The sequence below is a fragment of the Loxodonta africana genome, chromosome 3 (assembly GCF_030014295.1).
Source record: "Loxodonta africana isolate mLoxAfr1 chromosome 3, mLoxAfr1.hap2, whole genome shotgun sequence".
NCBI classification, from domain to species: Eukaryota; Metazoa; Chordata; class Mammalia; order Proboscidea; family Elephantidae; genus Loxodonta; species Loxodonta africana.
Window position 1 is genome coordinate 158,850,313 of NC_087344.1, and position 24,401 is coordinate 158,874,713.

Below are 24,401 nucleotides of genomic sequence, written 5' to 3' on the forward strand. Positions count from 1 at the left end.
TAGGTAGTCAGTAGCCCCAGATTTCCACTTCTCTTTTCAGTTCTTTAACTGAGTTGGGAATTTCTTCTTTTGTAGGTATACTGAGAAATCGCAGAAAAGCGCATGAAATCAAGCAAGGACCCCATTGACTGAGCAGTGAGTAAATTGTGTATCATGTGGGAGAACAAGAACAGCCCTGACGGAGAGTGCTCATTACTTGGAGAGCGAGATCCTACTCATTTGTTGTTTTCCTTTAGCATAATAAGAAGTAACAATGGCAGATATACCAACCATGGTTCATTAAGCACTGAGCGTGTGCCTGGCACCACACTAGCCACTTCTCACGTATCATCTCATCGAACCCTTCCAATGAGTTTTGCGTGGGGGGTGTTATTACCTCATGTTTAGAGGTGAGAAACTTGAGGCTCAGAGAATTCAGGTAACATCTCAGGGTCACATTGCTATATACTAAAGGTCTTGCTTCAAATGGAACTCAAGCTACGCTCCCATGAGGGTTGCTCCCTGTCTCCCTTGGCTTTGACAAAAGGGCTACTCACAGTAGAATAACCAAAAAAAACCAAACCCATAGCCGTCAAGTCAATTCCAACTCATGGTGACCTATAGGACAGGGTAGAACTACCCTGTAGGATTTCCAAGGAGCCACTGGTGGATTCGAAGTGCTGCCCTTTTGGTTAGCAGCTGAGTTCTTAACCACTGCGCCACCAGGGCTCCAGTAGAATAGGAGGGTAATACTCTTGGTCTGCTGCACAGATGTACTGCATTTTGCAAGTTATTAATATCAAAAATATTTTTCACAGCTCCAGTTGATAGAAGATGAAGGAGAATGTATTATAACTAAATTATTAAATGGAAATGGGAAAGATTCAGGCCGGAGTGACCGACATAAGAATACCAAAATGGATTCTCAGGAAGCAAAAGGTCAGAATGTGAACCACTTGGGACAGATGCGTTAAGATGTAAACAACTTGTTCTTGGGAAAAAAAAAATGTAGTCAGGAACCAAACCAGCTGGTTCCAGTCACCTAGATAGTAACTCTTCCTAGCCAAGTGGCTGACTTTCCCGTTTCAAAGGACTTTAAGCTAAAGATGTATATATGCCCTCTCCTCTTGAACAGTATTGTCTGTCAGTGAAACTCCTTTTCCTTTAACTCCTAACAGTACCAGATTTTCTTGACATAAATAACTTTGAAAAGCCATCGATTTATGACCTGAACATTACATCATCCTCGAAGGAGTTTTGGAAGTCCAGAAATACTAACTAACAAGCATTAGCTTCTGTTATCTCACCAGGAGAATATATGAATAAGGATTTAACTTTTCTATTTGGAAAGTAACAGGAATCAACTCGATGGCATTGTCACTGTTTTCATTGCACTGGTGTAGATTTTTGTAAATAAATCTGTTTTTGTATGTAAGTGACTAAGTGGTTTGACTTTTTCATGTTAAGTTAGAAAAACAAAATAGGGAAAGTGAAGGCTTTTTAGAATCTATACTACATTTCTCCTCATTTTAGAGGAAAAAGAATTCATTCTAGGACCAGCAGTGGAATGAGGGAGAAGAGGGACCAAGTGCGTTTGCCTGTTGGTTCCATGCCCTTTAACTGGAGGGGACAGGCAGACAGACAGCAAGTGAACATGTAGGCCTTTTCTTGTTTCTTTCGTAGAGATCAGATCACCATCATCCAAATGCAGATGTATCACATGGGTGCGGCACTGAGACTTCTCTCATTAAGATCTCTTAACCCACATACACAAAAAAGTTTATTGTATTTGTTAGCTGTCACATTGGGAGGTAAAGAGCAGAGGACACAATCATAAAGTAATATATGAATATGGAAAAGCTGCTCCTCTTGATTAAGGAGGCTTATAGCCCCAGTTGCCTCGGGCACCATCACATAAACTGCAGAGTCAACATGCAAAGGCCTTAGTTCCTCAGCCCGCAAGACCTCTGGAATTTCCATCCCGTGAGTCTCAGTCTGAAAAAGGAGGGATGTGTGTCTTAACTCCAAGGCTGGTGTGTGAGAAGGGGCTCTCTGGCTACATGTGTTCTCAATCAGATGACCTCTCTCCAGCCTCCCTACAGCCTTCAGCAAGAGTGAGGAAGGGTCCCTGGAGCTCTGAGTGCTCCTCGGAAGACCCGCACATCTCCCCACTCCCCTACCTCCAGGTGATGTAGCTTCCTATCAAAATTGCCTTAGAAACAAACCATACAGGCTCTAGAGGAAGCCAGGGACTCCCCAAATACCCTTCATCTTCTAGATTTTTGTCCCTATTTAGTTCTGTGTATCCTCCTTTCTGACCCCATCCACCAACAGCAGTATTACCAAGATCCTCGGCCTCTTCCACAATTGCCCCCTTCCCCTTTCTGCTGTAACTGAAACCCAGCTGTCTCCAAGGATGCTGCTTCCTGCAGCGCTCTAAAGGAGTAGCTGTTTTCTATCCCGTGTCTTTGTATCCTGGGCCAACAGGGAAGGGAGGTGTTCTTGCTCCTTCCTGCTTCCAGACTGTTGCTTCTCCTGCAGCTTCGATGCTTACACCAGCAGAACATCACCGCTGGCATCCCCTTTTCTGGTTATCTCTGTTTTTTCTCATCCCTTAAATGTTTTAGAGGATTCAAAGTCACTCACACTACTCCCTTCAAGATACCTGACTGCTTTCAAGATCTACAAATCCAATACTCTGGCATGGTCTTTGTTATGGATTGAATTGTGTCCTTCAAAATATTTGTTGAAGCCTGTTTTGCAAATAGGGTCTTTGAAGATGATCACATGAGGTGATACCAGAGTACCTGCTGCCTTTGAGTAGATTCCAACCCATAGTGACCAATAGGACAGAGTAGAGCTGCCTAATAGGGTTTCCAAGGAGTGGCTGGTGGATCAGAACTGCCAGCCTTTTGGTTAGCAGCTGTAGCTCTTAACCACTGCACCACCAGAGCTCCAATACTGGAGTATGTGGGTAGGTGGGTCCTAATCCAATCTGAGTGGTGTCATATAAACGAGAACAGACACAGACAGGGAAACCGGCCATGTGACAATGGAGATTTGCTGCATCCACACGCAAAGGAATGCCTGGGGCTACCAGAAGCTGGGTGAGATGAAAAAGATTCTTCCCCTAGAGCCTTCAGAGAGAACATGGCCCTGCCAACAGCCTGAATCCAGACTAGTAGTCTTTAGAGCTGTGAAACAATAAATTCCTTTTCTCATAAGCTGTCCAATTTGTGGTATTTTGTTATGGCAGCACTAGGAAATAGATACAGTCTCCTCCAAGGACCTTGTCTTCACCCTTTCTCAGCCAGTCCCTCCTGTGATCCTAAAAACCAAACCCGTTGCCATCAAATCGATTCTGACTCGTAGTGACTCTATAGGACAGAGCAGAATTGCCCCATAGGGTTTCCAAGGAGTGGCTGGTGGATTAGAACTGCCAATGTTTTGGTTAGCAGCCAAGCATCTTACCACAGGGCCACCGGGGCTCCTGTGATCCTACTCCTGGCCTTTCCATTACGGGTTCCATCAGCCCCTCTAAAGCCTCAGTTACAAGCATTCTCTTCTCCAGCTTTCACTTCCTAACTTCCCATTGCTCCCTTGAGGGACCCAACTCCAAAAGTTCTTCAACCCCACCAGAACTTAGAAGCCAGCGATTCTACGAACTTTTCAGTGGCCCTCAACTCCTTTGAGTTCTCACTTTTCCTTCTTACCTGGTTTAGATTCCATGGGTCATCATTAACATTACTCTCTCACCTTCACTCTCTTGCCCTCTCAATTGTTCATTCTTGCTTGGCCAAATCCCAGTTGTAGTTGTAATCAGTTCTACCAGTTCCCTCCCTGCACCTGGGCTGCTAAACATGCCTGGAGAAAATACACCACCAGGCTGATTTGGTTTCACATCAGTGATCACAAACCTTAAATGGATCCTTATTGTTTCCCATTGAATTGCCCTGGTCTATTCACCTTCTCACTGTCCTGTGAAACTATTTCACACCTCCCCTCAGACCTCCAACTGATACTATGGATAAATTCTCCTTGCTCTTCCTAAAGCCATTCTCTCCGTTGTGCACAGGATCCCACCTCCTCTCGTTACTCCTGTCATTGTCTCCTGCATCATCAGTTTTTACCTTTATACTGGATCATACAAACATAGTGTCATTTCTGTCTTTAAAAAACAAAACAAGAAACTCTTGATTCCACTACCTCAGAACCCCATTCAGCACCAAATATTATATCGAGCTGTGCCATCTTCTAGACTCTTCAGGCAGGATTGATCTTCAGAGATTTCTTTGGATGAGAAAACTTACATTTAGAGAGAGGGTAACTGGACTGAAGTATCATAGAGGAAGGACAAAAGGAGGAATCCCAATATTCTGACCTCCACTGTACCACTCTTTCCACAGTACGAGGGTACCTCTGAACAACCACCCTTAGTTTTTAAAAACCACCTGGTAAGTGTCAGGTGCATGAGCCTGTGGAAACATGGCACTGTCTACTAGAGCCATTTAGAGAAGGCCTGGCTACAGTTTGTGGTACTGCCAGTGTTGGCTGCATGAGTTCCTCTAGGTCCAGGATGGGTGTGGTTGACGACAGAAAAGAAAACCAAACGAGCAAATCTGTGGGTTGCCCAGGCTTCCTGTGATAAAATCTCACTACTGAGGAATAAGAGACCTTTCTCTGTCCCCAGGCTCTTCTCAATCTCAACATTCCCTGCTTTCTCCAGGGCTGCTGTAACAAAGGACCACAAATCGGATGGCTTATAAGAACACAGATTTATTGTCTCACTGTTCTGGGGGCTAGAACTCCAAAATCAGGGCATGGGCAGAGCCATGCTCTCTCTTTCTGCTCTTGGGGAAGGTTCTTATTTCTTCTAGCCTCCGGTAGTGCCAGGCATTTCTTAGCGTTTCTAGACTTGTAGGTGCATCTTCATCTTCATGTGGAAGTCTTCCCCTGTCTGTCTCTCTCTGTGTCTCTTCTCTTTTATAAGGACAACACTCAGGACCTACCTTACTCTGGCATGACCTCGTGTTGTCTGATAACATCTTCAGAGACTCTATTGCCAAACCAGGTCATGTTCACAGATACCAGGAGTAAGACTTCAACATATCTTTTGAAGGACAGTTCAATCCAAAATATTCCCCTCGGTTTGAAGATCCTTCCATGCAAAGGATAAATAGTTCCCAAGTGGACTAGGCCTATGTGGCTTGATCACAGAGAAGCCTCTCAGTTGAGACCATCTCCTTCACCTGCCTCCTGAAATCTTCACATCTCTCACTTCTTTGGATGAAAGCTAGACAGGCTGCTGAAGTTACAAAAGCCTATATGAGATTACTACTATAAAAACTCATGAAAAGGTTTACATACAAGAAGAAACAATCTTTGATGATTACGAGGGAGGGGAGGAAAGGGAGGGAAAACCACTAAATAGACAATAGATAAGTGGTAACTTTGGCGAAGGGTAAGAGAGTACACAATACTGGGGAAGCCAGAACAACTTGTCCAAGGCAAGGTCACGGATGCTTCATAGACACATCCAAACTCCCTGATGTTACTCCCGAGTTACTGGGCTGAGGGCAGGGGACCATGATCTTGGGGGACATCTAGCTCAATTGGTATAACAGTTTATAAAGAAAATGTTCTACATCCTACTTTGGTGAGTTTCGCCTGGGCTCTTAAAAGCTTGTAAGTGGCCGTCTTAAGATACTCCACTGGTCTCACCTTGTCTAGCGCAAGGGAGAATGAAGAAAACCAAAGACACAAGGGAAAGATTAGTCTAAAAGACTAATGAACCGCAGGTACCACAGCCTACACCAGACTGAGTCCAGCACAACTAGATGGTGCCTGGCTACCACCACCAACTGCTCTGATAGGTATCATGATAGAGGGTCCTGGACAGAGCTGGAAAAAATGCAGAACAAAACTCTGACTCACCAAAAGAAAAAAAAGGCCAAACTTGCTGGTCTGACAGGGACTGGAGAAACCCTAAGAGTATGGCCCCTGGAAACCGTTATAGCTCAGTATTGAAGTCACTCCTGAGGTTCACCCTTCAAACAAAGATTAGACAGGCCCATAAAACCAAATGAGACTAAATGGGCACACCAGCTGAGGGGCAAGGACGAGAAGCCAGGAGGGGATAGGAAAGCTGGTAATGGGGAACCCAAAGTCGAGAAGGGGAAAGTGTTGACATGTTGTGAGGTTGGCAACCAATGCCACAGAACAATATGTGTATTAATTGTTTAGTAAGAAATTAGTTTGCTCTCGAAATCTTTAAAGTACAAGAGAAAAAAAAAAAAACAACAACTCACAAAAGCCTGTTTAGAAGGGATGACTCCTGAAGCCACTTAATCAGCATGTATTTACTGAGAACCTAGTGCCCTGCTGACCTGTACTGGGGCCTGAAGCAAAAGAAAAACTGTGTGCTGTGCCCTATGTAGGGTCGCTATGAGTCAGAATGGACTCGACGACACTGGGTTTGGTTTTTTTTTTTTTTTGGTTTGGCGCCCTATATACATATTTTATGTATTTTTTAAAGGTTTTTTCCCACAGAAAATTATTGTAGCTGAAAAAATATTGAAAAATTAGAAAGTGTGTATATTGAAACAACATTGTTTTAAGTTCAAATATTCTATTTATACCAAAAACACAATTTATTATAATCTTACATTACTGGCTTTAATGGCAGAAAACTCATTCATAAAAAAATTTTAAATATACTTCTTTGTTTATCTTATTTTTAATGGAGAACATTGCCATGTTTGACAATTTTCCTTGACCAAGTGAAGATCTTAAACAATTTTTAATGAACTTAAGCTCACTGAAACTACTTTGGGATTCTGTTTTTATTTTAAATTTTAGTATTTTGTACATCACAAATTTTTCATGTTAATTTTGATTATTTATTTGATTTTTAAAAAATGTTGCTTTAACAACAGATACATAGACTAATGGAACAGATTTGAGAATCCAGACATAAACCCATCCACATATGAGCAGCTGATATTTGACAAAGGCCCAAAGTCAGTAAAATGGGGAAAAGATAGTCTGTTTAACAAATGGTGCTGGCATGACTGGATATCCATCTGCAAAAAATGAACCAAGGCCCATACCTCACACCATGCACAAAAATGAACTCAAAATAGATCAAAGACCTAAGTATAAAATCTAATATGATAAAGATCATGGAAGAAAAAATAGGGACAATGCTAGGAACCCTAATACATGGCATAATCAGTATACAAAACATTACTAACAATGCAGAAGAAAAACTAGATAACTGGGAGCTCCTAAAAATCAAACACCTATGCTCATCCAAAGACTTCACCAAAAGAGTAAAAAGACTACCTACAGACTGGGAAAAAGTTTTTAGCTATGACATTTCCAGTCGGTGTCTGATCTCTAAAATCTACAAGATACTATAAAAACTCAACTACAAAAAGACAAATAACCCAATTAAAAAATGGGCAAAGGATATGAACAGGTACTTCATTAAAGAAGATATTCAGGTAGCTAACAGATAGATGAGGAAATGCTCATGATCATTGGCCATAAAAGAAATGCAAATCAAAACTACAATGAGATTCCATCTCACTTCAACAAGGCTGGCATTAATCCAAAAACAAAATAATAAATGTTGGAGAGGTTGCGGAGAGGCTGTAACCCTTATACACTGCTGGTGGGAATGTAAAATGGTACAACCACTTTGGAAATCGATTTGGCACTTCCTTAAAAAACTAGAAATAGAATTACTGTACGATCCAGCAATCCCACTCCTTGGGATATATCCTAGAGAATTAAGAGCCTTTACACAAACAGATATATGCACACCCATGTTCATTGCAGCACTGTTTACAATAGCAAAAAGATGGAAGCAACCAAGGTGCCCATCAACAGATGAATGGATAAATGAATTATGGTATATTCACATAACGGAATACTACACATTGATAAAGAACAATGATGAATCTGTGAAACATTTCATAACATGGAAGAATCCGGAAGGCATTATGCTGAGTGAAATTAGTTGCAAAAGGACAAATATTGTATAAGACCACTATTATAAGAACTGGAGAAATAGTTTAAACAGAGAAGAAAATATTCTTTGACGGTTACCAGAGAGGGAGGGAAAGAGGGAGCCAGGGAGGGGGTTTTCACTAATTAGATAGTAGAAAAGAATTATTTTAGGTGAAGGGAAAGACAACGCACAATACAGGAGAGGTCGGCACAACTGGACTAAACTAAAAGCAAAGAATTTTCCTGAATAAATTGAATGCTTCGAAGGCCAGCGTGGCAGGGGTCTGGGGACCATGGTTTCAGGGGACATCTAAGTCAATTGGCATAATAAAGTTTATTAAGAAAACATTCTACATCACACTTTGGAGAGTGGCATCTGGGGTCTTAAATGCTAGCAAGCAGCCATCTAAGATGCATCAATGAGTTTCAACCTACCTGGAGCAAAGGAGAATGAAGAACACCAAAGACACAAGGTAATTAGGAGTACAAGAGACAGAAAGGACCACATAAACCGAGACTACATCAGCCTGAGACCAGAAGAACTAGATAGTGCCCGGCTACAACTGATGATTGCCCTGACAGGGAACATAACAGAGAACCCCTGAGGGAGCAGGAGAGCAGTGGGATGTAGACCCCAAATTCATGTAAAAAGACCAGACATAATGGTCTGAGACTAGAAGGACCCCAGAGGTCCAGATCCCCAGACCTTCTGTTAGCCCAAGACAGGAACCATTTCCAAAGCCAACTCTTCAGACAGGAATTGGAGTGGACAATGATACTGGTGAAGAGTGAGCTTCTTGGATCAAGTAGACACATGAGACTATGTGGGCATCTCCTGTCTGGAGGGGAGATGAGAGGGCAGAGGGGGTCAGAAGCTGACCGAAAGGACTCGAAAATAGAGAGTGGAGGGAAGGAGTGTGCTGTCTCATTAGGGGGAGAGCAATTAGGAGTATATAAAAAAAGAAAAATTTTTTTTATAGCAAGGTATATATAAATTTTTGTATGAGAAACTGACTTGATTTGTAAACCTTCACTGAAAGCACAATAAAAAATTACAAAAACGTGCTTTTGCAAACAGAAAAAAAAAAATGTTGCTTTAAAATATTTATCTTGATCACTGAGTTTTTTGTTCCTCTTAAATTTTGTGTCCAAGGCGAATGCCTCACTCATCTCACTGTTGTCTCACTGCTGCTGAGAATCTTCTGATAGTGCACTGCATATATTGTAGGAAGGGAAGAAAGGAAACCAGTTAATTTATTCAACGATGAAGACTCATTCATTTATCATGCTGCTGCATGATAAATGAATGAGTCTTCATCGTTGTGCTCATACTTATTGAGTGCCTACTATGTGTTAGGCACTATTCTGGACCCTTGGCATCTAACAGTGAACAGAACAGATGAAGAAAAAAAATGTCTTCATGGGACTTGCATTCTAGTGGGAAGAGATAAGCATTAAATAGGATGAATAAGAAAAGTAGAGAACGGAAGGTTATAGAGGAGAATAAAATGGGGAAGGAAATGGGGAGTGTCAGAACAAGCAAGGAAACATGTCACTGAGGGGACCACGAGCAGAGCTCTGAAGGGGCGATAGCTGGGGTATCTGGGAATGAGCATTCCCAGCAGAGGTTCCAAGGTGAGAGCAAGCCTGGCGTATTCACAAGGCAGTGAAAAGGTCCAGCCCAGCTCACCAAACCCTTTGCCATCAAGTTGGTTCCAACTCATAGCGACCCTATAAGACAGAGTAGAACTGCCCATAGGGTTTCCAAGGCAGTAATCTTTATGGAAGCAGACTACCACATCTTTCTCCTGTGCAGCAGCTGGTGGGTTAAAACAGCCGACTTTTTCAGTTAGCAGAAGAGCACTGTGCCACCAGAGATCCTTTAAACTAGCCCACAGGGATATTTTATTTGGTCCTCATGGTGTTTTAATTTGAATTTGGATGCTTTAGGATGGGCATTGCTCTTCAGTTCACCACAGGCCCTTCTCCTCCCTATTGCCTTGCACTTATTTGTTTACCTGGCTCTGCACCTCCAGCCATGAAAATAATTGTGTGTTCCAAGCATGTCCTGGAAGCAACAGAGAGCCCTAGGACAGATGGACAGGGCAATGGACATCCCAGCAGCAACCTGTGTGGATGAGGGGTGGGAGGGCAAGCACTCCCCAGCCCTAGTTCTTTGTCAGTATGGAATCATGGTTCACAACACCAGGGCAGGGTCCTCCCCATCATGGCTAGGGTTTAAGTTTTCCACCAACCAATCAAAATAAGAACTGAGTAATGTCGAGTTGTAGAAATGAGGCCATTGCATTTCTTTCAGATCTTAAACTAGTTTCCTTCGAGTTGACTTTGAGTCATGGCAACCCCATGTATGCCAGAGTAGAGCTGTGCTCCATAGGGTTTTCTATGACTGATTTTTCAGAAGTAGATTGCCAGGGCTTCTTTCAAGGTAGGTGCCTCTGGGTGGACTTGAACCTCCAACCTTTCAGTTAGCAACTGTGCATGTTAACTGTTCGTACCACCCAGGGACTCTCAAGTTAGATATTAGTTGTCCATTATTATTATTCACCATTTTCCAGATGACAAAACTGAATCTCAGAAAGATTAAGTGACTTGCCCAAGGATGCACAGTGAACTCCTGGTGAAAGTGGTACCCAGATCCCTGTCTGCCTTGCCTCCAGTACATATGCTCATTCCTGTGAACCTTGCTGCTTGTTGTAGGGATAGGAATGGGGTCCCTCACCTCATGACTATGGATGTTGTACAAGATATACTAGCCTGAATATAACCCAAGATGGTCCTGTCATTTTGGCAAATACTTTTATAAACATCTCATTTGAGTTTTGAAACAACTCCATGAATTAGGTACTGTGACCCCATTTTTCAGATAAGGAAATAGACGTAGTGACATAAGATGGCATGTCCAAAGTCACCTGCCAGGTAAGGGCAGAAGGTGGGATTTGAAGCTGGGCCGGAGTCCTGTCCTGGCACTGCATCACCTGTCCCGAGAAAGGAGTGTAAGCTGGTGGTCTACCCCACCCCAGCCAAGCCACTTACCCCAGACTTTTTGACGTATCAGCAAAAAGCTACATGATATGTTACAAAAAGAAAGATGTAATCTTCCATGCCCCCCAATGTCCACCTCCACTGAGATCCTTCGATATTTCAATCACAGAATAACTGTCAGAGTGACATAATCAGAGAGCTGAATGTAACTCAACAGGCCTGGTAACTACTCATCAACTCATAGCACATGGGGGTTTTCCATGAAGTTCCAGGTCTCTATTTTTTTCAATAGCTGCAGAGTATTCCACGGTATGTCCTACCTATATTCAACATTCCCCTTTTGAAGGACATTTACTTTGTTTCTAGATTTTATTTGTTGTCCAGCACACACAGTAATTCATTATGCATCCTTGTACATATAGCCATACGTTCTGATATTTTTATTTCTATGGGGTACATTCCCAGGAGTGGAATTGCTAGGTGAAAAATAACTGATTCATCAGTTATTTTACCTACCCCCAGTCCATTCTCTATGAAAATACTGTCACTTCTGGCTCCCCAAATGCTGAGGCCAAGAGGGTGCTCAGACCTTCCAGGGTGCCCTCATACACCTGCTTCTGCCTGTTGATGTGAGTGTTGCCTATTGTGAGATGTGTTTGTTCCCAAACCTTTTTTATGCAGCTGTACTTTAATAAATGTCATATAGACTGATGAAGTATTAATGCAGAAGAAAAAAAATTACAATTCAAGAACCAGGAGGGAGCCCTGGTGGAGAATTTTACCAAACATTCAGAGAAGAGCTCACACCAATACTACTCAAATTATTTCACAGCAAAGAAAAGGAAAGAATACCCCCAAATTCATTCTACAAAGCCAGCATAACCCTGATACTAAAGCCAGGCAAAGACAACACAAAAAAAGAAAATTACAGATACATAGCCCTTGTGAATACAGACACAAAAATTCACAACAAAATTCTAGCCAATAGAATTCAACAGCATATCAAAAAAAAAAAAAAGTAATACATCATGACCAAGTGGGATTCATACCAGGCATGCAAGGATGGTTCAACATTAGAAAATCAACCAGCATTATTCACCACATAAATAAAAGAATCACATGATCATCTCAACTGATGCAGAAAAGGCATTTATAACATCTAACACCTATTCCTGATAAAAACTCTCAGCAAAATAGAATAGAAGGAAAATTCCTCAACATAATAAACGGCATTTATACAAAACCAACAGCCAAAATTATTCTCAACAGAGAGAGCCTAAAAGCATTCCCTTTGAGAACGGAAAGTAGACAAAGGTGTCTTTTATCATCACTCTTATTCAATATCGCACTGGAAGTCCTAGCTAGAGCAATGAGGCAAGACAAGGAAATAAAGGGCATACAGATTAGTAAGGAAGAAGTAAAACGATCCCTATTTGCAGACAATATGATCCTATCATAGAAAATTCCAAAGATTCCACAAGAAAGCTACTGGAACTAATGGAAGGATTCAGCAAAGCAGCAGGATACAAGATCAACATACAAAAATCAGTTGGATTCCTATACACCAACAAAGAAAACTTTGAAAAGGAAACCAGGAAAACAATGTGATTTACAATAGCTCCCCCCAAAATAAAATACTTAAGAATAAGTCTAACCAATGAAGTAAAGGACCTATACAAAGAAAACTACAAAACGCTACTGTAAGAAACCAAAAGAGATGTACATAAACAGAAAAACATACCATGCTCATGGACAGGAAGACTCAACTTTGTGAAAACGTCAATACTACCCACAGCATCTACAGATTTAAAGCAATCCCAATCCAAGTTCCAACAGCATTCTTTAACAAGATGGAAAAACTAATCACCAACTTTATATGGAAAGGAAAGAGGCCCTGGAGAAGTAAAGCATTACTGAAGAAAGAAGAACAAAGTAGGAGGCCTCACACAACCTGATCTAAGAACCTACTATACAGTCACAGTGGTCAAAACAGCCTGGTAAAACAACAGACACACAGACCAATGGAACAGAATTGGGAACCCAGACATAAATCCAACCATTTATGGACAGCTGATTTTTGACAAAGGGCCAAAGTTCATTAAATGGGGGAAGAGACAGTCTCTTCAACAAATGGTGCTGGCAAAACTGGATTATCTATCTATAGAAAAATGAAACAGGACCCATAGCTCACACTGTACACCAAAACTAACTCCAAATGGATCAAAGGCCTAAATATAAAATCTAAAACTATAAAGGTCATGGAGGAAAAAATAGAGACAACACTAGGGGGCCCTAATATATGGCATAAATAGAATACCAAACATAACTAAAAATGAACACACAAAAGAAAACTAGATAACTGGGAGTTCCTAAAAATCAAATATGCTCAACAAAAGACTTCTCCAAAATAATAAAAAGGGAATCTACAGATTGGAAAAAAATTTTTGGATAAGACCTATCTCTAAAATTTATAGAAAGCTTCAACATTTCAAGAATAAAAAGACAAACAATCCAATTAAAAAATGGGCAAAGGATATGAACAGACACTTCACTAAAGAAGATATTCAGGCAGGTAACAAACACATGAAGAAATGCTAGTCATCATTAGCAATTAGATGCAAATCAAAACCACAGTGAGACACTCTCTCACACCAACATTACTGGCACTAATCAAAAAAACAGAAATTAACAAATATTGGTGAGATTGAACTCTTATACACTGCTGGTGGGAATGTAAAATGGTACAACCAGTATGAAAAATGGTACGATGCTTCCTCAAGAAGCTAGGAATAGAAATACCATACGATCTAGCAATCCCACTCCTATGCATATACCCTAAAGAAATAAGAGCCGTCACACGAATAGACATATGCACACCCATGTTCATTGCAGCATTATTCACAATAGCGAAAAGATGGAAACAACCTAAGGGCCCATCAACAGATGAATGGATTAACAAACTGTGGTACATACATGCAATGAAATACTACACAGTGATAAAACACAATGATGAATCCACAAAATGTCTCACAGTGTGGATGAATTTGGAGGACATTATGCTCAGTGAAATAAGTCAATCACAAAACAAAAAATATTGTATGGAACTGCTATTATAAGGTAACAACAAAAGGTTTACACACAGGAAAAAAAAAAAACCAGGGATGGGAGGGAGCCCTGGTGGAGTAGTGGTTAAGAGCTTGGCTGCTAACCAAAAGGTTGGTAATTCAAATCCACCAGCGGCTCATTGGAAACTCTACGGGGCAATTCTACTCTGTCCTATAGGGTCACTATGAGTCAGAGCCAACTCTTCGGCACCTAACAACAACAACAGGGATGGGAGAGGGAGAAAAAATTACCAAATAGAAGACACGTGTTAATACTGGTGAAGGGAAAGGCAATACACAATATCAGCACAACATGACCAAGGCAAGAGAGGACACTGAGAGGAACACAAGAATAAAGAGAAACTACAGTAATGACTGTAGCTTAGACAATCCTGCAACAATAGTTTTAACAAACACCAGTTTACGAACGGATACGTAGGTAGATAGATATGCCAAGAGGTGTGGGAGGGTGTATGCCAAGAGGCGTGGGAGAATGTTAAGAGAGCACACCTACCAGAAGATACACGTTTGGTGGTGGATATATCTACACACATGACTGTAGGTGCTCTTCATATATTAATATAGACAATAGAGCACACAAGGGGGCTCAGTCAGGGAAATCTCTTAGATATAACCAAACACCTCGCAGGATGAAGTTCCTTGGCTCAAAGGCAAAGGACTGTAGACTGGGGGTACATCTACATCAGTTGGCACAACATAATTCATAAAGACAACATTCTGCATCCTACTTTGGTGAGTAGCATCTGGAGTCTTAAAAACTTGCGAGTGGCCATCTAAGATACAGCTATCAGTCTCTTCCCATCCAGAGCAAAGGAGAGTGAAGAAAACCAAAGACTCAAGGCAGAGATTAGCACAAAGGACTAATGGACCACATGAACCACAGCCTACAGGACCTCAAGACCAGAAGAACTAGATGGTGCCTGGCTACCACTGCTGACTGCTCTGACTTGGACTACAACAGAAGGTTGCTGGACAGAGCGGGAGAAAAATATAGAACAAAAAATCAATTCACAAAAAAGACCAGACTTACTGGCTTGACAGAGACTGGGGGAACCCCGAGGCTATGGCTGTAAGACACCCTTTTGACCTGGAAATGAAGCCATTCCCATAGGCCACCTTCCAGCCAAATATAGACAGGCCCATAAAATAAAGAATAACACTCGAGAGGAACATGCTGCTCAGAACAATCAGTTATACAAGATCAAAAGGACAGTATTTGCTCAAAAGCAAAGATGAGAAGGCAAGAAGGGTTAGAAAATCCAGACAAAAGGAAACAGGGAACACAGGGCGGAAATGGGGAGAGTGCTGACACATTGTGAGGAGTGAAACCATTTCCATGAAACACTTTTTGTACAAACTATTGAATGGAACTCTAATTTGCTCTGTAAACTTTCACCTAATGCACAATAAAAACAAAACAAAAACACTGGGCTTTGAAATCACAGGCCCTGAAATTAAAAATCCAACTTGTTTACTCACTGACATGGGCAAATTGCTTAATCTCAATAAAAATATTTCCTAATCTAAGAAAAAACCCAAGTGAACAGTTTTGGGAAGACTTAATAAAGAGGAGATGCTAAAATAAGATTGCTGTTGAATTGGGTGTAGGCAAGACATCAGAAAAGATTAGGGTTAAAAACAGAACATCTAGAAGGGTCCTGCCCTAAAATTGCTTTGTGTGGGTCTTTACATTCTTACTCCACTCTTCAGAAATTGAAATTAGAAACTGCAGAGGATGAATGAAGTGTGTGATTTTTGTACGAAAGACAGGGTGGAGCCCAAGTCCTAAAAATGGACTCATTCTCAATGAAAAGAACTTGGCTCTATGTCAAAATATTGGTGAAGGAATATACATTTACTTGTTTTAGGTTGACAAAAAAAAATAAGTTTAAGGTACGTATATATAATTTGGAGCCCTGGTGGCACAGTGGTTAAGAGTTCAGCTGCTAACCAAAAGGTTGGCAGTTCGAATCCACCAGCTGCTCCTTGGAAACCCTGTGGGGCAGTTCTCTCTCCTATAGGGTCTCTATGAATTGGAATCCACTCAGTGGCAATGGGTTTTACGTATAATTTAAACTTCTCTTATTATATCTACTTACACACATATATAATTTTATGTTAATACATAAATATGAGTATTTATGTGATTAATTTCAATGCAATCTTTTTCCTCTTTTCCTTCTGCCTTTCGCTGCATCTCATTTTCTTCCATTGCCATCCAACCACAGCAGTGACTACCCCCCATGCTCATGTTAATGGGTTGGTCTATATCCTCCCATTTTTCTTCCATGCTTATGTATGTTGGCTCACATACATAAATGTAGGTAAGGGGGCCACATTATTTGTTCTTAAAAATGGGTAATTTATACCCGTTTCTACATTTTGCTTTTCTCATCAATTATTCATGAATCTCTATGAGCCCCCTGCTAAAACTCTACTTTTTTGTGTTCAGTCTGCAAACTGTGTCGGGGGATATCCAGTTCAATTGCCATAACATATTTTATAAAGAAAATGTTCTACATTCTGCTTTGGTGAGTAGAGTCTGGGGTCTTAAAAGCTTGTGAGCGGCCATCTAAGATACTCCACTGGTCCCACCTCATCTGGAGCAAGGGAGAATAAACCAAAGACTAAAGGGAACGATTAGTCCAAAGGACTAACGGACCACAACTACCACAACCTCCACCAGACTGAGTCCAGCACAACTAGATGGCGCCTGGCTATAACCAAAGACTGCTCTGATAGGGATCACCATAGAGGGTCCTGGACAGAGCTGGAAAAAAATGTAGAACAAAATTCTAATTCACACAAGGAGACCAGACTTATTGGTCTGACGAAGACGAGAGAAACCCTGAGAGTACGGCCCCCGGACACCCTTTTAACTCAGTACTGAAGTCACTCTCGAGGGTCACCCTTCAGCCAAAGATTAGACAGGCCCATAAAACAAAATGAAACTCAATGGGGACACCAGCCCAGGGGCAAGGAGGAGAAGGCAGGAGGGGACAGGAAAACTGATATTAGGGAACCCAAGGCTGAGAAGGGGATAGTATTGACACGTTGTGGGGTTAGCAACCAATGTCACAAAACAATATGTGTATTAATTGTTTAATGAGAAACTAATTTGTTCTGTAAACCTTCATCTAAAGCACAATTAAAAAAAATAGCTGCAGACTCTTCCATGGTATGTCATACTATATTCAACTAGTGTCTATTTGAAGGACATATGCTTTGTGTCTAGGTTTGTTTTCCCCTACACACAATAATTCGTTATACAGCCTTGTGCATGTGACCTTATATTCTGGTATTTTATTTCTGTGGGGTAGATTCCCAGCAGTAGAACTGATAGGTGAAAAGGTATATGTATTTTTAATTTTAAACTTAATAAATGTTGCCCGATTGCTTTGCAAAAAGGCTATAACATCCATGAGCAATTATTGAAGTAACCTTTTCTCTGCATCCCTGCCAGCAATAGGTATTATAAGTCTTTTTAGTTTTGGTCATTCTGATAGAGGTGAAGAGATAGCTCCCTGCTACTTAGATTTGTATTTCCCAGATTACCAGAGTCTGAAATCTTTGAGTATGCTTTTTGACCAGCTGGACTTGTTTTCCTGTGAATTGCCTATGTATCCTTTGATCATTTTCTTACTTTCTTTTTTAAAAAAAAAAATTCATTGCTTTAATTAAATTTTTTTCATAAATTTTTATTGTGCTTTAAGTGAAAGTTTACAAATCGAGTCAGTCTCTCACACAAAAACCCATATACACCTTGCTACACATGCCCAATTACTCTCCCCCTAACGAGACAGCCCGCTCTCTCCCTCCACTCTCTCTTTTTGTGGCCATTTCGTCAGCTTCTAACCCCCTCCACCCTCTCATCTCCCCTCCAGGCAGGAGATGCCAACATAGTCTTAAGTGTCCACCCGATCCAAGAAGCTCACTCCTCACCAGCATCCCTCTCCAACCCATTGTCCAGTCCAATCCATGTCTGAAGAGTTGGCTTCGGGAATGGTTCCTGCCCTGGGCCAACAGAAGGTCTGGGGCCGTGACCACTGGGGTCCTTTCAGTCTCCATCAGACCATTAAGTCTGGTCTTATGAGAATTTGGGGTCTGCATCCCACTGCTCTCCTGCTCCCTCAGGGGTTCTCTGTTGTGTTCCCTGTCAGGGCAGTCATCAGTTGTAGCCAGGCACCATCTAGTTCTTCTAGTCTCAGGATGATGCAGTCTCTGGTTCATGTGGCCCTTTCTGTCTGTTGGGCTCGTAATCGCCTTGTGTCCTTGGTGTTCTTCATTCTCCTTTGATCCAGGTGGGTTGAGACCAATTGATGCATCTTAGATGGCTGCTTGCTAGCGTTTAAGACACCAGATGCCACTCTTCAAAGTGGGATGCCGGATGTTTTCTTAATAGATTTTATTATGCCAATTGACTTAGATGTCCCCTGAAACCATGGTCCCCAGACCCCTGCCCCTGCTATGCTGGCCTTCAAAGCATTCAGTTTATTCAGGAAACTACTTTGCTTTTGGTTTAGTCCAATTGTGCTGACCTCCCCTGTATTGTGTGCTGACCTCCCCTGTATTGTGTCCGTTCACCTAAAGTAGTTCTTATCTACTATCTAGTGAATGCCCCTCTCCCACCCTCCCTCCCCCCTCCCGTAACCACAAAAGAATGTTTTCTTCTCAGTTTAAACTATTTCTCAAGTTCTTATAATAGTGGTCTTATACAATATTTATCCTTTTGCAACCGACTAATTTAACTCGGCATAATGCCTTCCAGGTTCCTCCATGTTATGAAATGTTTCACAGATTCCTCACTGTTCTTAATCGATGCGTAGTATTCCATTGTGTGAATATACCATAATTTATTTATCCATTGTGTGAATATACCATAATTTATTTATCCATTCATCCATTGATGGGCACCGTGGTTGCTTCCATCTTTTTGCTATTGTAAACAGTGCTGCAATAAACATGGGTGTGCATATATCTGTTTGTGTAAAGGCTCTTATTTCTCTAGGATATATTCCAAGGAGTGGGATTGCTGGATTGTGTGGTAGTTCTATTTCTAGCTTTTTAAGGAAAGGCCAAATCGATTTCCAAAGTGGTTGTACCATTTTACATCCCCACCAGCAGTGTATAAGTGTTCCAATCTCTCCACAGCCTCTCCAACATTTATTATTTTGTGTTTTTTGGATTAATGCCAGCCTTGTTGGAGTGAGATGGAATTTCATTGTAGTTTTGATCTGCATTTCTCTAATGGCTAATGATCGTGAACATTTCCTCATATATCTGTTAGCTACCTGAATATCTTCTTTAGTGAAGTGTCTATTCAAATCTTTTGCCCATTTTTTAATTGGGTTGTCTTTTTGTAGTTGAGTTTTTGCAGTATCAGGTAGATTTTAGAGATCAGGTGCTGATCAGAAATGTCATAGCTAAAAACTTTTTCCTAGTCTGTAGGTAGTCTTTTTACTCTTTTGGTGAAGTCTTTGGATGAGCATAGGTGTTTGATTTTTAGGAGCTCCCAGTTATCTAGTTTTTCTTCTGCATTCTTTATAACGTTTTGTATGCTGTTTATGCCATGTATTAGGGCTCCTAACATTGTCCCTATTTTTTTCTTCCATGATCGTTATCGTTTTAGATTTTATGTTTAGGTCTTTGATCCTTTTTGAGTTAGTTTTTGTGCATGGAGTGAGGTATGGGTCTTGTTTCATTTTTTTGCAGATGAATATCCAGTTATGCCAGCACCATTTGTTAAAAAGACTGTCTTTTTCCCATTTAACTGTTTTGGGGGCTTTGTCAAATATTAACTGCTCATATGTGGATGGATTTATGTCTGGATTCTCAATTCTGTTCCATTGGTCCATGTATCTGCTGTTGTACCAGTACCAGGCTGTTTTGACTACTGTGGCAGTATAATAGGTTCTAAAATCAGGTAAAGTAAGGCGTCCCACTTTGTTCTTCTTTTTCAGTAATGCCTTATTTATCCGGGGCCTCTTCCCCTTCCATGTGAAGTTGGTGATTTATTTCACCATCTCATTAAAGAATGTCATTGGGATTTGGATCGGAATTGCATTAAATGTATAGATTGCTTTTGGTAGAACAGACATTTTCACAATGTTAAGTCTTCCTATCGACGAGCAAGGTATGTTCTTCCGCTTATGTAAGCCTCTTTTGGTTTCTTGCAGAATTGTACTGTAGTTTTCTTTGTATAAGTCTTTCACATCTCTGGTAAGATTTATTCCTAAGTATTTTATCTTCTTGGGAGCTACTGTAAATGGCATTGATTTGGTGATTTCCTCTTTGATGTTCCTTTTGTTGGTGTAGAGGGATCCAACTGATTTTTGCATGTTTATCTTGTATCCCGATACTCTGCTGAACTCTTCTATTAGTTTCAGTAGTTATCTGGAGGATTCCTTAGGGTTTTCTGTGTATAAGGTCATGTCATCTGCAAATAGAGATACTGTTACTTCTTCCTTGTTTTTTTTTTTTCGCCAGTCTGGACGCCCTTTATTTCTTTATCTAGCCTAATTGCTCTGGCTAGGACTTCCAGCACTATGTTGAATAAGAGTGGTGATAAAAGGCATCCTTGTCTGGTTCCTGATCTCAATAGGAATGTTTTCAGGCTCTCTCCATTTAGGCTGATGTTGGCTATTGGCTTTGTATAAATGCCTTTTATTATGTTGAGGAATTTTCCTTCTATTCCTATTTTCCTGAGAGTCTTTGTCATGAATGAGTATTGAACTTTGTCAAATGCCTTTTCTGCATAAATTGACAAAATCATGTGATTCTTGCCTTTCGTTTTATTTATGTGGTAGATTACATTAATTGTTTTTGTAATGTTGAACCATTCCTGCATACCTGGTATGAATCCCACTTGGTCATGGTGAATTATTTTTTTGATATGTTGTTGAATTCTATTGGCTAGAATTTTGTTGAGGATTTTTGCATCTACATTCATAAGGGATATAAGTCTATAATTTTCTTTTCTTGTGGTGTCTTTACCTGGTTTTGGTATCAGGGATATGGTGGCTTCATAGAATGAGTTTGGGAGTATTCCGTCCTTTTCTATGCTCTGAAATACCTTTAGTAGTATTGGTGTTAAATCTCTGAAGGCTTGGTAGAACTCTTCAGTGAAGCTGTCCAGACCAAGGCTTTTTTTTGTTGGGAGTTTTTTGATTACCTTTTCAATCTCTTCTTTTGTTATGGGTCTATTTAGTTGTTCTACCTCTGTTTGTGTTAGTTTAGGTAGGTAGTGTGTTTCTAGAAATTCATGCATTTCTTCTAGGTTTTCAAATTTGAGTATAGTTTTTCATAGTAATCTGATATGATTCTTGTAATTTCAGTTGGGTCTGTTGTAATATCGCCCATCTCATTTCTTATTCGGGTTATTTGCTTTCTCTCCTGTTTTTCTTTTGTCAGTTTGGCCAGTGGTTTATCAATTTTGTTGATTTTTTCAAAAAACCAGCTTTTGGTCTTGTTAATTCTTTCAGTTGTTTTTCTGTTTTCTAGTTCATTTAGATCAGTTCTAATTTTTATTATTTGTTTTCTTCTGATGCCTGTGGGTTTCTTTTGTTGCTCTCTTTCTATTTTTTTAAGTTGTAGGGATAATTCTTTAATTTTGGCCCTTTCTTCTTTTTGTATGTGTGCATTTATTGATATAAACTGACCTCTGAGCACCGCTTTTGCAGTGCCCAAAGGTTCTGATAGGAAGTGTTTTCATTCTCATTGGATTCTGTGAATTTCTTGATTCCATCCTTAATGTCTTCTATAATCCAGTCTTTTTTGAGCAGGGTATTGTTCAGTTTTCAAGTGTTTGATTTCTTTTCCCTGCTTTTCCTGTTATTGATTTCCACTTTTATGGCCTTATGGTCAGAGAAGATGCTTTGTAATATTTCAATGTTTTGGATTCTGCTAAGGCTTGCTTTATGACCTAATATGTGGTCTGTTCTAAAAATGTTCCATGTGCACTAGAAAAGAAAGTGTACTTGGTTGCTGTTGGGTGGAGTGTTCTGTATATGCCTACGAGGTCAAGTTGGTTGATTGTGGCATTTAGATCTTCCATGTCTTTATTGAGCTTCTTTCTGGATGTCCTGTCCTTCACTGAAAGTGGTGTGTTGAAGTCTCCTACTATTATTGTGGAGCTGTCTATCTCACTTTTCAATGCTGATAGAGTTTATGTATCTTGCAGCCCTGTCATTGGGTGCATAAATATTTAATATGGTTATATCTTCTTGGTGCATTGTCCCTTTAATCATTATATAGTGTTCTTCCTTTTCCTTTATGATGGATTTAACTTTAAAGTCTATTTTGTCAGAAATTAATATTGCTACTCCTGCTCTTTTTTGATTGTTTGCTTGATACATTTTTTTCCATCCTTTGAATTTTAGTTTGTTTGTGTCTCTAAGTCTGAGGTGTGTCTCTTGTAGGCAGCATCTAGATGGATCTTGTTCTTTAATCCATTCTACCACTCTCTGTCTCTTTATTGGTGCATTTAGTCCATTTACATTCAGGGTAATTATGGATAGGTATGAATTTTGTGAATTTAGTGCTATCATTTTGATGTCTTTTTTTGTGTGTTGTTGACAGTTTCTTTTTCCCACTTGATTTTATGTGCTGAACAGATTTTCTTTATATATTGTCCTTTCCTCATATTTGTTGTTGTTGATTTTGTTTCTGCCGAGTCTGTATTTTTCCCTTGTATTTTATTTTGATGAGTAGGATAGTTTGTCTCCTTTGTGGTTACCTAATTATTTACCCCTATTTTTCTAAATTTAGAATTAACTTCTATTTCTTTGTATTGCTGTATCTTCCTCTCCATATGGAAGGTGTATGATTACATTTCTTAGTCCCTCTTTATTATTTTAATGTTGTCTTCTTTTATATAATAACATCACTGTTACCCTGTTTTGGGCTTTTTTTTTTTTTTAACATAATCTTGCTTTGTTTTTTTGGATTTCCCTGTCTGGGTTGACTTCTGGTTGCTCTGCCCAGTGTTCTAGTCTTGGGTTGATACCTGACATTATTGATTTTCTAACCAAAGAACTCCCTTTAGTATTTCTTGTAGTTTTGGTTTGGTTTTACGAATTCCCTAAACTTGTGTTTATCTGGAAATGTCTTAATTTCACCTCCATATTTCAGAGACAGTTTTGCTGGATATATGATTCTTGGCTGGCAATTTTTTTCTTTCAATTTTTTAAATATGTCAACCCATTGCCTTCTTGCCTGCATGGTTTCTGCTGAATAGTCCAAGCTTATTCTTATGGGCTCTCCTTTGTAGGTGACTTTTCGTTTATCCCTTGCTGCTCTTATAATTGTTTATCTTTGGTTTTGGCAAGTTTGATTATAATATGTCTTGGTGACTTTCTTCTAACATCTACCTTATGTGGAGTTCGATGACCATCTTGGATAGATATCTTCTTGTCTTTCACAATATCAGGGAAGTTTTCTGCCAACAAATCTTCAACAATTCTCTCTGTATTTTCTGTTATCCCTCCCTGTTCTGGTACTCCAATCACTCGTAGGTTATTTCTCTTGATAGCGTCCCACATGATTCTTAAGGTTTCTTCATTTTTTAAATTCTTTTATCTGATTTTTCTTCAAATATATTAGTGTCAAGTGATTTATCTTCGAGTTCAGAAATTCTAGCTCACTTCTGCTCATCTGACTTTCTATTGAATTGTCTACTTCTGTAATTTTATTGTTAATCTTCTGAATTTCTGATTGCTGTCTGTCTATGGATTTTTCCAGCTTATTAAACTTTTCATTGTGTTCCTGAAAAATCTTTCTCATTTCTTCAGTTGCCTTATCTGTGTGTTCCTTGGCTTGTTCTGTGTATTGCCTCATTTCCTTCCTGATGTGTTGAAGGGTTCTGTATATTAAACTTTTGTACTCTGCATCTGATAATCCCAGGAATGCACTTTCATCTAGAAGATCCCTGGGTTCTTTGTTTTGAGAGCCTGTTGAGGTCATCATGGTCTGTTTCTTTATGTGACTTGACGTTGACTGTTGTCCCCAAGCCACCTATAAGGTATTGTATTCGTTTGTGCTTGCTTACTGTGTCGTAGCTGCTTGCTTTGTTTTGTTTTGGTATACCCCTGTGGGTTGCTTGAGTGAGCTAGCTTGATTATTTTCACCTTTGGAGCTCTGGCGTCCTGTCCCCAGCTGGCTAGAACTGTTATCAAGTATATCAGTCTAGGAGTCCATTCGGTTTTCTTGTATGAATTCAGCTGTGGTTTCCAGGTAGCTGATCATCAAGTGTGTGGTACAGGCTCTGTCCTACAGTCTTAGAGG

The 24,401-nt window shown here is 40.2% G+C and overlaps 1 protein-coding gene across 2 annotated transcripts in view; it reads left to right on the top strand.

Moving 5' to 3' along the window:
- The window catches only part of CD58 (CD58 molecule), a 95,222-nt gene that overhangs the window by 54,400 nt on the left and 16,421 nt on the right, over nucleotides 1-24,401 (top strand). Inside the window, exons 5-6 of one of the 2 annotated variants that reach the window (XM_010589599.3) lie at nucleotides 76-135; nucleotides 798-1,414. In XM_010589599.3, coding sequence (XP_010587901.1) covers nucleotides 76-128 — 53 coding nt within the window. In that variant the 3' untranslated portion in view covers nucleotides 129-135; nucleotides 798-1,414. Of the gene's footprint in view, nucleotides 1-75; nucleotides 136-797; nucleotides 1,415-24,401 lie in introns of those variants that run through there. The other variant, XM_064282373.1, reaches the window with a different exon arrangement.